Genomic DNA, 13045 nt, shown 5'->3' with positions numbered 1-13045 from the left:
ATATTAGAGACTGAAAGCAGATCAGTGCTAGCCTGGGGCTGGAGGTGACAGCAGGGATTGTCCCTGGTGGGCTCTAAGGGTTTTGGGGGAATTATAGAAATGTTCTAACACTAGATTGTGGTGATAGTTATACAGCTATATAAACTTGCTACAAATCACTTAATTGAACACTTAAGATAGGTGTTATGATAAGTAAATAAAACCTCGAAAACTGTTAAAAATAAAATGGGCGTCAGCAAAATGGTTCATTAAATCATAAAAGCATGTGTGTAGAGAGGAAATTGATTAAGAAAAAAAAAAACTAACAAAAAATAACTTCTGTGTTTGTTCCATAACACCTACATGATGGTGTTTTGGTTTTGAGATTTACCTGCATTGTTTTCAGTTCACTATTCTCCCATGGAAATGTTACTTCAATTTAAAGGCATTTTAAACATGCTTGAACCTTCTAAGTATAATTTGAATATTCCCTAGGATTCACCTGTCCAAGGGTAAAATTAAGGCCACATTATCATTAATAGAGGAATGTTGCCAGTTGGAGGCTGAATCGTTGGAGAACTTTGATTGTCCCTACCTACATGTCTCTTCCAGTTATTTCTAGACATCACAGTGATATTTTATAGATATTTAAGAGCCAATCCATTCTTGTTTTACTCCAATTCAACGAAGTTTTATTGAATGACTACTATGTGCAAGACTCTGGGATACAATGATTAACAAAGTATCTCTGCCTCCAGGAACGGGTAACCATAGTGGTAAACAACACATAAAACTTACTTACTTCCTGAAATCCTTTAAAGAAGGGTCCTAGCCACGTCTAGTGCCTACACTTTAAAAAAGGATGCTTCTTGCTGTTCCATCAGATATCAGTGCCTGCAGTAACAGGATTAATCTTAAGGGGTTACTGTTGATATTCTAAACAGATGTAGGGAGATCTTTCTCCATTTTCTATCAAGCTTCTTCATGTGAGCTATGAAACTGCATTGTTGATGTCTTCAAACTCATAAGGTCAACATCAATCCCTTCACCTGTAGCTCAAGTCACCTGGAAAATAAACATGATCTCCCTTCTGCCTTTCTCTTCCTTTCTTTTCCACTCCAGTACACATATGCCATTGCCTATGAACATATGCATACAGATGCCTGGGCTATGTGTCACACACACACACACACACACACACACACACACACACACACACAGTTTTTTTTTTCTCAATAAAGCCAAGCATGACAGCCTGCTGCATAAGATGTAACCAATTAGCAGAGATGAAAGAAAAACCTATTTTTATTTTGATTCTTAATTATATTATGTGTGAAGTTCAGTGTGTCTTTTAAAAACAATGTTCTGTCATAAGGCATATGTATGTTCCAGACATGTATCTAGAGTTAGGTATATTATTAAAAAAAAAATAATGGTGGGGCGCCTGGGTGGCGCAGTCGGTTGAGCGTCCGACTTCAGCCAGGTCACGATCTCGCGCTCCGTGAGTTCGAGCCCCGCGTCAGGCTCTGGGCTGATGGCTCGGAGCCTGGAGCCTGTTTCCGATTCTGTGTCTCCCTCTCTCTCTGCCCCTCCCCCGTTCATGCTCTGTCTCTCTCTGTCCCAAAGATAAATAAACGTTGAAAAAAAAAAAATTAAAAAAAAAAAATAATGGTCTGGATTCTGAATTTTGATCACTTAAATACTTAAAATGAGTCAGAATTCAATTGTAGAAATTGTTAAGGACAAAATGTTTACGAAAAATACTATATCAATAGCAGATTTCCAGAAATTTTGTTGTATTAGAACTTCCCAGCTTTCCAAGTGCCTGAGTGGCTCAGTCGGTTAGGCATCCGACTTTGGCTCAGGTCATGATCTCATGGTCTGTGAATTTGAGCGCCACTTTGGGCTCTGTGCTGACAGCTCAGAGCCTGGAGGCTGCTTCAGATTCTGTCTCCCTCTCTGTCTGCCCTTCCCCTGATCACATTCTCTCTTTTTCAAAAAAATAAAGTAGAAATATTAAAAAAGTAGAACTTCCCAGTTTTCAAATGAATGAATGAATGAATGAATAAAAGAACTTTCCAGATTTCATGTACAGATTATTTAAGTAATAGTCTTTATTAATCCTTTTTTTTCTTGTGCCTCTGAATATGGGACTACTTTATTCAGTTGTCTTACTGATTCAAACAAGAATATAAATAACATGAAGACATACCATGTTGTGTCCTGATCTCACACAATTGTGTCAGTAATGATGAGAAATAGGCTTTGCATAAGTGGGATGTGAATCATCCTTTAGTGTCTCTAATATCCAAACCAGTACAGAGGCAGAAATCTAGGTTTGCAATCTTTTCACAGGGCTATGTTATAAAAACTCTAGATTAGCTACATAGAGTACCTTCCAAATCACATCCATACATGTACATACACAATCACAGTATAATTTGAAATCAGCTTTATTGATGTAAAATTCATATTTAATAAAATCTACCTATTTTAATGTACAGATTGATGAATTTTGACTTATGTGTATATTGTATACACGACCGCAATCAACATATAGAACGCTTCCATTAATCCAAAAAGTTTCCTCATGCTTCTTTGCAGTCAATCCTTTTCGCCTCACTCCTGGTCCACTAGCAACCAATGACCTACTTTCATTTAGCATAGTGCTTGTGAGATTCCTCCCTGTTGTTACATCTATCAGTAATTAGCTCTTTTTTAATCATTATTATTCCACTTTATGGATATAACACAATTTGTTTATCTTTCACTAATTGATAGGCATAGGGTTGTTTCCATTTGTGGCTACAACAGACATTTGTGTACAGATCTTTGTATGGACACGTATTTTCATTTCTCATGGGTAAACACCTTAAAATGGGGTTGGTGGGTCATATAGTAATTATATACTAAGATATATAAGAAGCTTTCCAAATTAGCTGTAATATTTTAATTTCTACCAAAAAGGTATAGCAATTCTAGAGGTTCCACATCTTTGCCAACACTTCATATTAGTCTTTTTAAACTGTTGTTCTAGTGAGCGTGTAGTGGTATTTCATTTGTGATTTTAATTGGAATTTCCTTAATGACTAATTATGTTAAGCAATAATTCCATTTGTTTACTGGTCACATATGTTTTTTTGATGAAGTATCTGTTCCAATCTTTTCCCCAATTTTTATTGGTATTATCATCTTTTTTGTTGAGTTGAATTATATATTCTGATACAAGTCCTTTATTATGTTTTACATATGTAGTCCAGTCCTATGTTTTACAAATACCTTTGTCCAATCCATGGTTTCTCTTTTAATTTTCTTAAGTGTTTTAGAAAAAAAAGTTTTTAGTTTGGATGTGTCCAAAATTATCATTATTCTTCTTTTAGCATTCACCTTAAGAAATAGTTGCCTAAAGGGGTGCCTGTGTGGCTCAGTCAGTTGAGCTTCCGACTTCACCTCAGGTCATGATCTCACAGTCTGTGAGTTTGAGCCCCACATCGGGCTCTGTGATGCCGGCTCAGAGCCTGGAGCCTGCTTCGGATTCTGTGTCCCTCTCTCGCTCTGCTCCTCCCACACTCATGCTCTGTCTCTCTCTCTCTCTCAAGAATAAATAAAACATTAAAAAAAAATCTTTGCCTAAATAAAGGTTACAAAGATTTTCTGTGTTTTGTTTTTTTAATGTTTATTTATTTTTAAGAGAGCGTGAGCAAGGGAAGGGCAGAGAGAGAGGGAGACACAGAACCTGAAGCAGGCTCCAGACTCTGAGCTGTCAGCACAGGGCCTGATGCAGGGCTCGAACTCATGAACCATGAGATCATGACCTGAGCTGAATTCGGATGCTTAACCAACTGAACCACCCTGTGTTTTCCCTATGTGTCTTTCCTGTTTACTTTGAGAATTTTTATAGTTTTACCTCTTAAGTTTAGGTCTAGGATTGACTTCAAGTTAATTTTTTTATACAGTGTAAGTAAGTGTCAATGTTCATATTTCCCATATAGATATCCAATTTTTCCAGATTAATTCATTTAAAACACTGTTCTTTCCCATCAAATTTACTTGAAACCTATTTTTTAAAATCAACTGATTGTAGATGTGTTGGTCTATTTCTGACCTTTATTTTGTTTGAAGCCCTGCATAGGGCTCCACAATGACCATGTAGAGCCTGCTTGGGATTCTCTCTCTCTCCCTCTCTCTGCCCCTCCCATGCTCTCTCTCTCTCAAAATAAATTAACTTTAAAAAAAAATAAAAAGTAAAAACATTTTGGTGAACTAAAACATAAGTTTAGTATGTTAACTAATTGGAATTAAAATAAAAACAAAAAATATACTAAAAATAATAAATAAAATATAAATTTAATATGCTACTATTATTTTGATTACAATTATGCCATGCAAATCAACATTTATAGGTACAGTTACTTTAATACAGAGCTCATACCAAAATAAGAAAGTGCTCTGGAAGAAAATTAAATGGATTATAGCCAGAAAATGCTAAATTTAGTCACTCCACAGCACACCAAAACCCTTTCTCTTCTATTAGTCTGCAATTGTATGGTACGAGTACTATGTAAGTCCATAAATATGGATGAAACCTGACTTGTCATTTCTAAACCCTACACAGGAAAAGAACCGACTTGAAATTTATAAAACTTTTTCCTTCCAGAGGAATAAGGTAGGCTTATTAATTTCTATTAATAGGAGACCTTCTGCTGACAATTTTTCTATTAGGAATCTGGCAAACTCACAAATATGACAGATGGACTCAGAATTTAGAAGTACGCCAAAAGACTTTATGCAAAATGACTTAGTCAAAAAATATACCAGTTTCTCTGGTTATAGATTAAGATCCAAAAATATATTCATGTTTTTGGTCATTATGTCTTAGAAATTGCTTGCAAAATACTTTTTTGTGCTTTGTATTTTGAATTTTTTTTAGGTTTGATTCTCATAAAGGCTTCTGGTGTCAGTTATTGGAAGAAGGTAAAACAAAATGCCTTGGAAAAAGCAAAGGAAGAAAATACCCTCCAATGGATCCTGATGTAAGTACAGAGCTTATAAATACAAACTAAATAAGCAAACAATAAGTAATATGTATTTTCTTATGAAAGTAGTTATAATAAAAATGTAACCCCTCTAAAAACTAAAAGTGATATTTGTATTTCAATGTATCCAGGTTGCTTCTTTTGATTTTTCCAGTGATATATTACCTGTCATGCAAGAATAAAGGAAAACAACAGAAGTTTCTATTTTGAAGTAGAATAAAGAAGGCAACATCTCATGACAAAAAGTATGATACATTCACAAAAATATTAGCACTAAATATGTTAACTGAAACCAAGACAGGAAATACATCAACTGGAAATTGAAAGTAGGACCAAAAGATTTCTATTTTTTTCCCACTAAGTTACTCTATAGTAGTAAGTGTGGCCTGCATAATATTTCTTTGGTGGTTTTCTTTGGTTGATTTTAAAATTTACCTTTGGAGTACTATGAGAAAAATCCTTACACATTAATAGGAACTAAAGGGCAATTTCTATGATATTTCAAGAATCTAATATAAAATATATCATTTTCATTTATGTCAAAGCTATTTATTATATTTATTAAAACTAAAATGCTTAAAAGACACTGTAGAACATCTTTCGTAGCATTTTATTTTACTCCTATCATACACAGACATACTGAGACATAATATTAGATTTTGTGGTAAAGAAAGATAAGAAAAGCCAAACTTTTAGGATATCAATACTTCTATACCTCTCAACAAGGTTTCTGTGTAATAAATTCTGGACTGTTTTTAACTCAGACACTTCTAACACCAAATGTGTAGAGTTTCATACCAAGCAATGATACAAATTTATGCAATACAAATAGGTACCCTACAATTTAACTCAATTGTGATTCTAATTACCCCAAATTAGTGTAGACACCACAGGTAAACGGCCTACTACCATAAGACTGCCCTCCCTTCAGGCTCCAATAGCAAGTAATGGGTTTCCAGGTTACTGACTTGTGTCCAAAGTGGCCACAAATCAAAGGCTGTCATGACCCCTTCCTCAGGTTTTATAATTTGCCATAACCATTCACAGAACCCAGGAAAACACTTTTACTTTCTATTCTTATAAAGGATATAAATGAATAGCCAGATGAAAAAGTGCATAGAACAAGGTCCAGAAGGGTCGTAAGCACAGGAGCTTCTCTCTGTGGAGTTTGGGGTGTGCCACTCTCCCAGCACATGGGTGCCTTTACCAATCCTGACATTCTCAAGTCCTTCATTGAAGGTTTTTATGGAGCTTCCATTTATGGAGGCACAATTGATTAAATCACTGGCCATTAGTAATTAACTCGATCCACAGTCCCTTTTCCTTATTTGGAGGTCAGAGGGGAGCGCTGAGTTCCAACCCTCTAAGCATGTGTTTGGTTCCTCTAGGAACCATCCCCCGTCTGAAGTCACCTCGTTAGCATAAACTTAGGTACAGTTGAAAAGGGCTTATTATGAATAACAAAAGACACTCCTCTCAGCCCTATTACTCAGGAAATTGCAAGGGTTTTAGGATCTCTGTGCCAGGAACCAGAGATGGAAACCCAACACATATATTTCTTATATCACAGTATCATGTATATACTGGGTTTATTTGAAGGAGTAGAAGTGGTTGATTTTATGCAAATAGTGACCAGAGGAAAGGGAAGAGTAAGAAGCCTTCACAGAGATCACGGAAACACAAATGTGTAGAACGGATGAGAGCAGGCAGTACCGTCACCACACTGCTTCTCTTCCTATTACAGAAAAATGTCAGTACCCAACTGTCACCAAAACATCATAGAAGACATTTAATCCAGGTAAATTAAGAAAGCTGTTGGCCTCCTTCTACTTGTACTTGGTTTGTGAAAATACAGTGTAGAAAAAGAATAAAAACTGACATTCTAAATTAATACCACTAAAATCTATTCTCTCTCCAAATCAAAAGCATGTAATAGACTCTTTAATAATAGGCAAATAAAATACCTGATCTTGAATGTATTATATGATTCCTTTTTATTATGGTTTTATATTATATAAGTATATATTATAATCTCCTCATGAGTTTGCATGAAATAGTCAGATTATATTGAGCTACATTAGCATATCTCTTATCTGTGATTTTACCATCTAAAAAATTCCCCCTTATGAATGACTGTCAGATAACAACGTATGTTCAATAAGTCTTGTGTACGACAAAGTTCTGTTCTGGTAACTTTTGGCCTGAATATATTAGACTCCAAAATAGAACATACTGTATTTTGCAAATCTCATAACATTTATCTTGCCATAATGAGGGAGCAGAGCAACAAGAGGAAAGAGTTACTTGATTAAGGTGACAGGATTATGGGGACACACATACACACATAATAGGGCACAGGACTAGGGTTATCTACATAGGCAGCACTGACAGAGGCAGCCAGGGTTAAAAATGATGCCCCAAAGGCCAATAAGTTGAAGTGAGGTTGAGATAATCCTCAGTATCAGACGTTCAATCCAAACTCCAAAGGGATGGAGAGTAGAAATGGATCCTAGGAGATTCAGTTCCAGAGTTAGTTAAGATGTTGGACAATCACTTACTCTGTGGAAATTTTAGGGAGCAGGCTGGCAGGAACTGGGTAGCCCCAGGCTGCTGTTTTTCCAAGCAGGACTTCAGTCATAAAGAGAAATAGCACAAAGTGGGCCATTAAGAGAGAACATAATGGGGAAGTTCAGAAACTCAAGCTCTGCACAAAGACCTAGGGCTCATCCCTAGATTCCAGGTCTGGCTGGCAGCAGAGGAGGCACAGAATGATCAGGTTCCCAGAGGTAGATATCTGGGAAATATAATTTATCTTTACCTTTTTCGTTTTTTTTTCTTTTACATTAATTTATTTATTTTGACAAAAAGAGAGCATGAGTGGGGGAGGGGCAGAAAGAGAGAAGGAGAGAGAGAGAGAGGGAAAGAGAGAATCCCAAGCAGGCTCCACACTGTCAGTGCAGGCTCCGTGCAAGGGGCTTGATCTCATGGACCATGAGATCATGACTTGAGCCAAGACCAAGAGTCAGACGCTTAACCAACTGAGCCACTCAAGAGCCTCTAGCTCTACCTTTTTCTTTTGCCTGAATATGCCAGCTGGGCCTGTTGGTGGTTTTAGAGCCAATGACTGAGGAAAAACAAGAGCAGAAATGAGACAGAGTGACACTTAAATCACACAGTGGTTTGGATTCTCCTTTGATCACAGTAATGGTTAGAATATAGCACAAATATTCTATTTAATTCCAATGAGCATGATTCCCATAAAAATTACGCTTACTTTGAAATTACCAATACAAAATGAGGCTTTTTTTCTATAACATTTAAAATGGAGTACCAGATATGACATTTTAAAAGATAGCACAAGGAATTAAATAAAAACTTTTTAAAGGTTCAGCTCAACCAAAATCCCAGAATAGTACAAAGCCAGGAGGTACAGATACAGCTGCAGAAATCCTCCCTTTTACAACATTCCTAACAACAGGGGCGCCTGGGTGGCTCAGTCTGACTTCAGCTCAGGTCATATCTCACAGTCTGTGGGTTTGAGCCCATCATCAGGTTCTGTGCTGACAGCTCTGAGCTTGGAGCCTGCTTTGGATTCTGTGTCTCTCTCTCTGCCCCTCCCCCCACTCATGCTCTGTCTCTCTCTCCCTCAAAACTAAACATTAAAAAAAATTAAAATTAAAAAAACATTCCTAACAACAGTAATCCAACCTATTTATGAACCCCGTGAAATGCCATATATAGCATAGCCCTTTTCATTTTTGGCAGTTTCAATTACTAAAATATTTTTTCTTTGTTGAAGCAAAATCTGTCCCCCACTAAGTCAGGATAGTTTGCAAGGCATTCTTTTCCTTCGTTGGGTGAAATCATTCAAATATAGGTTAGAAGTTTACCTGGTTTACCTACTGCATTTTTTTTGACAGAGAGAGAGAGAACAGGAGAGGGGCAGAGGAAGAAGGACTGAGGGAGAGAGAGATCTTAAGAAGCCTCTCCTCCCTAGCACAGAGCCTGACATGGGGTTTGATCTCATGACCCATGATGGTGAGATCATAACCTGAGCTGAAATTAAGAGTTGGTCACTTAACTGACTGAGCTACCCAGGTTCTCCTACCTACTGCATTTTTAAGCCTACTTTTAAGCTTACTTTTAAGCTTTATATGCCTTAAAACATCTTTTAAGACAGTATTATGGGAGTGCCTGGGTGGCTCAGTTGGTTAGGTGACCAACTCTTGATTTTGGCTCAGGTCATGATCTCATGGTTCATGAGTTCAAGCCCTGTGACAGGCTCTGTGCTAACAGCACGTAGCCTGCTTGGGATTCTTTCCCTCTCTCTCTCTGTCCCTCCCCCACTCTTGCTCTTTCTCTCTCTCTCAAGATAAATAAACATTAAAAAAAAAAAAAAACAGGATTGTGTACCTTCCAAATCTAAATGCAAATTAATGATGACAAAGGAGTATTTTATATTATGGATGTACCAAACTAACATTCTCCAAAGCTAGGATGATTTTAATAGAGCATAATATTAAACCCAATCAATTGTTACAGCTATTTTTCAAGCAACACGATTGAGTTAACATTTAATTCTGCACAAAGAAATCACATGCTTAATACAAAAGCTCTTTCCCTCGTAAAAATAGTGGATGTATGGGGCACGCTCTCTCTCTCTCTTTTTTTTTTTTTTTCTCTCTCTCTTAAAAATGAATAAACATTAAAAAAAAAAAGTGTATGTATGTAGAGTGTCTATTTTGAGGAAGAGAGTCACTGTGTTTATGTTGTGCTAAATAAATAGCCCACATTCTTGATATAAATTTCAATCCGGGTATGGTATACTTGATGCAGATTTAAACATCATCAAAATATATGAAGTATGCTTTAATCAACAAAGTGAAATGTACTTTTATGTCCCACCAGAGCAGAGCATTTCTATCAAGCTACTACAGAGATCACAACGTGGAACTCTCAAAGCTACTGCACAGACTGGGGCAGCCTCTGCCATCCTGGCTCAGACAGGAGCTGCAGAAAGTGAGATAGCACTGAGAAAACTCCTTGAGAATCCATCTTCTATGTGACATTCACCTTTCCCAAAGCTTCCAGAAGCTACCAAAAGGCTGTTTAAAAATATACCTCTTCAAATGAGAAAAAAGAACAAAGTTCCTTCCATGTGCTGGCATGTGGATGATTAGGGGGGGGAAAAAAAGAAAAGAAAAAATATCTGTTATGAGCCTTGAGGCCTATGGCCTTTCTCTTAATCCATATCTGAGCCTGTGGGATTATTGTAGACTACTGTGCACACATGTGGAAGTCAACTACAACCAATATAAGTATCAAACACAAATGCAGAATTGTCCATTTCATAGTAATATTTACTGTTTTATATATCAACTAAGATTGTGTCTCTGTAGGTTTTTAGAACACTGTTTGCCTGTATGATGTTTTCTTATTCTTTGATTCTATAAAGTGTCCTACAAAACAAGAAGCAAAAGAAACATCACAATGTAGCATAAAATGCCAAAGTCATAATACCCATGAAAAATGCTTGCCAAGATATAAATCCACTGAATATTTAGAAAGAATTGTAAATGACCATTTGTGCTAGATCAGAGAGTGGAAAGGTTATGTATGAGGTTTATGTGCATCAAAATAAAAAGATAAGTGCTATAGCAAAACAAAAGTGATTTTTCATACACATACTCTAGTGCATTTATGTAAAAATTAATGACTCCTCTGTCATAATGTAATTGTTATACTGAGATACATTGTAAAGCCATTGAGAGGTGTATGGAAACACACTGAGTATACCAAAACAGTAAATAATAATGCAAAGTGTACTCACTGAATCCTCTAAAAGGGAGAAATTATAGGGGTCTCAAGATATATTATTGACAATTTAAATCCTCTTTTTGTGAGCTACAAATCTACTCCAATAGTCCTCACTGGTTCTGCAGAAATACTTGCACAGAATGTGAGGGATGTGTCATCTACAGAAACATACTGTCTTTTAAAAGTGAATAACTTTTTTAAAAATTTTCCCCAGAACAAAATCTATTAAAGGAAAACTAAGCACAGTGTCTCTAGATGATATGTTATTTATTTACTTTTAAATTATAGAAAAACTACATTTTTCCAGAGAGTTTAAAATGAAATTGTGATATAGAGATTTGTAACAAAAAAAAAAAAACCCACTGACATATGATTTATAATCTGATATTTCCCATGATACTTTCAATATAAGGCAGAAAAAAATAAGCAGGGCTAAGTCCCATTTTTTAAAGAATATTTGGTGTATTCTCTTGTGGAGGACAATAAAACATGGTTAAATTTATGGATTATCTACTAAATTAAATAGAGGAGGTACAACGATGAGGTAGACACGATTCCTAAAACATATTTACGCTTAAGTTTTAAATGATCATATGACTAATCTTAAAAAAAAAAGAATCATACTTATTGACCTCTGCTTATATTTACTTAATTTTTAAATTCACTATACACATAAAAAAAATCAAGTAGTACATAAATTCCCTGCTATGAGTATGTAAGCTTTTAAAAATATTATGAAAAGTATGATCAGAAGAAAAAAAAAAGATACCCAAGGAAAAGCTACAACCCAAATATTTTCCTTGTCATTACAATGTGTAAAACTAAACTCTATCAATTATTTGCTAATTAAAAACAAATTTTGAGATCCTTCCACTTCCTACAAATTTGTTAAATTACATTATAATTATTAATTAAATATTTTTAAAAGTTTTATGTACCCAAATGATACACTCATTTTTTAACAAACAAGCTAATAGCCAAAAGAAATGGAGAAAGAACAAGTTTTTAAGGCCCCTACAGTAAAAGAAAATCAGAGTCATTGGACAAATATGGTAAACTCAGTCTCCATGCTTACTGCTGCCTTTCTTAAAGCAGCACTTGCCCAGCATGGCAGGGAAATGAGTGTAGTCTTTCAACTCCACTAATTTAAGAAAATTGGCTTGAGAGGGGCATGTGTGGTGAGAACAGGCCCCAGCAGTTACATATGGTATCGTGCTTTTATTTTGACAACATTTCTACTTGATAAAAACAGAAAAAGAAAAACTGATACATTTATGTTTTAATGATGAGATGTGCATTTAAATTTCTAAACAAAGCTGCTAATGGCATGATTTTGTCTAGGTAAACTGAGTTAGCTCTACAGCCCACCCTTTAAGATAAATGTTAAAAAAAAAAAAAACAAAAACAAAAACAAAAAACCCCTACTGGATGCTTGTATAATGAAAGAAAAAGGAAGAGGTCATACCAAAATTGACTCATTCACAGTACAGGTATTATGCTGTCCATAGAAGCAAACTTTTGAAAGAATTCTTGACCACTCAATGTATCTTGGAGGCAACATCAAATTCTAGAGGACATACATACTTTCTACATTATATACTCTGGCTGATTATTACACTGTTCTAAAAGTAACAAATACATACGAGAAAAGAATGAGAGCTAATGTGATTTAAAACTAGCTTTGTATAGAATTCCTTTTTCATTGCTTAAAATTGGAACTTCCTTAGGAAGAAATGAAATGGTTATTTTAATGTTTATAGCTATGATATTCTTGTCATTCACATTGAATGAAAATTACTGGAAACATTTTTTCTCTGAGTTTTTTAAAATAAAAAACCTGGATATAATTCTGATAGTAGCATGGTACCTCATATATACAACAATAAACTGTGATAAGAAAATGAGGAGCTTGGGCCTGATGATTTTAGGTAATAATTACATATTTGATTGTTTGTGTTTGCCTGGGACAGAGTGGGAAGTGGTTATAAAACACAGGTGCCACCAATATAACTCAAAATGGAAAGATGCATAAGAAACCTCCAATTAGGAAATAAGTTTATTTTGAATAATATAACCTCCCACAGATCCTTCTAATCAATATTAGTGATTTTTTTTAGTTCTAATAGAAATAAAGCAACTCCTAGAGACACCCATGGGATCCTAGAGTAAGGGAATAAGAGAAACACACATGAGAACCTGAATGATTACAACAT

At 35.5% G+C, this 13045-nt stretch overlaps 1 protein-coding gene across 1 annotated transcript in view; it reads left to right on the top strand.

The window, feature by feature from the left end:
- The window catches only part of NDST3 (N-deacetylase and N-sulfotransferase 3), a 185950-nt gene extending 173231 nt beyond the window's left edge, over positions 1 to 12719 (top strand). The window contains 3 exon segments of the mRNA XM_032592910.1: positions 4910 to 5012; positions 9924 to 9987; positions 9990 to 12719. Of these exon segments, the coding sequence (XP_032448801.1) occupies positions 4910 to 5012; positions 9924 to 9987; positions 9990 to 10081 (259 nt within the window). The 3' untranslated portion in view covers positions 10082 to 12719.
- Positions 12720 to 13045: the final 326 nt, after the last annotated feature.

The sequence above is a fragment of the Lynx canadensis genome, chromosome B1 (assembly GCF_007474595.2).
Source record: "Lynx canadensis isolate LIC74 chromosome B1, mLynCan4.pri.v2, whole genome shotgun sequence".
NCBI classification, from domain to species: Eukaryota; Metazoa; Chordata; class Mammalia; order Carnivora; family Felidae; genus Lynx; species Lynx canadensis.
This window is presented reverse-complemented; position numbering and strand designations above follow the sequence as displayed.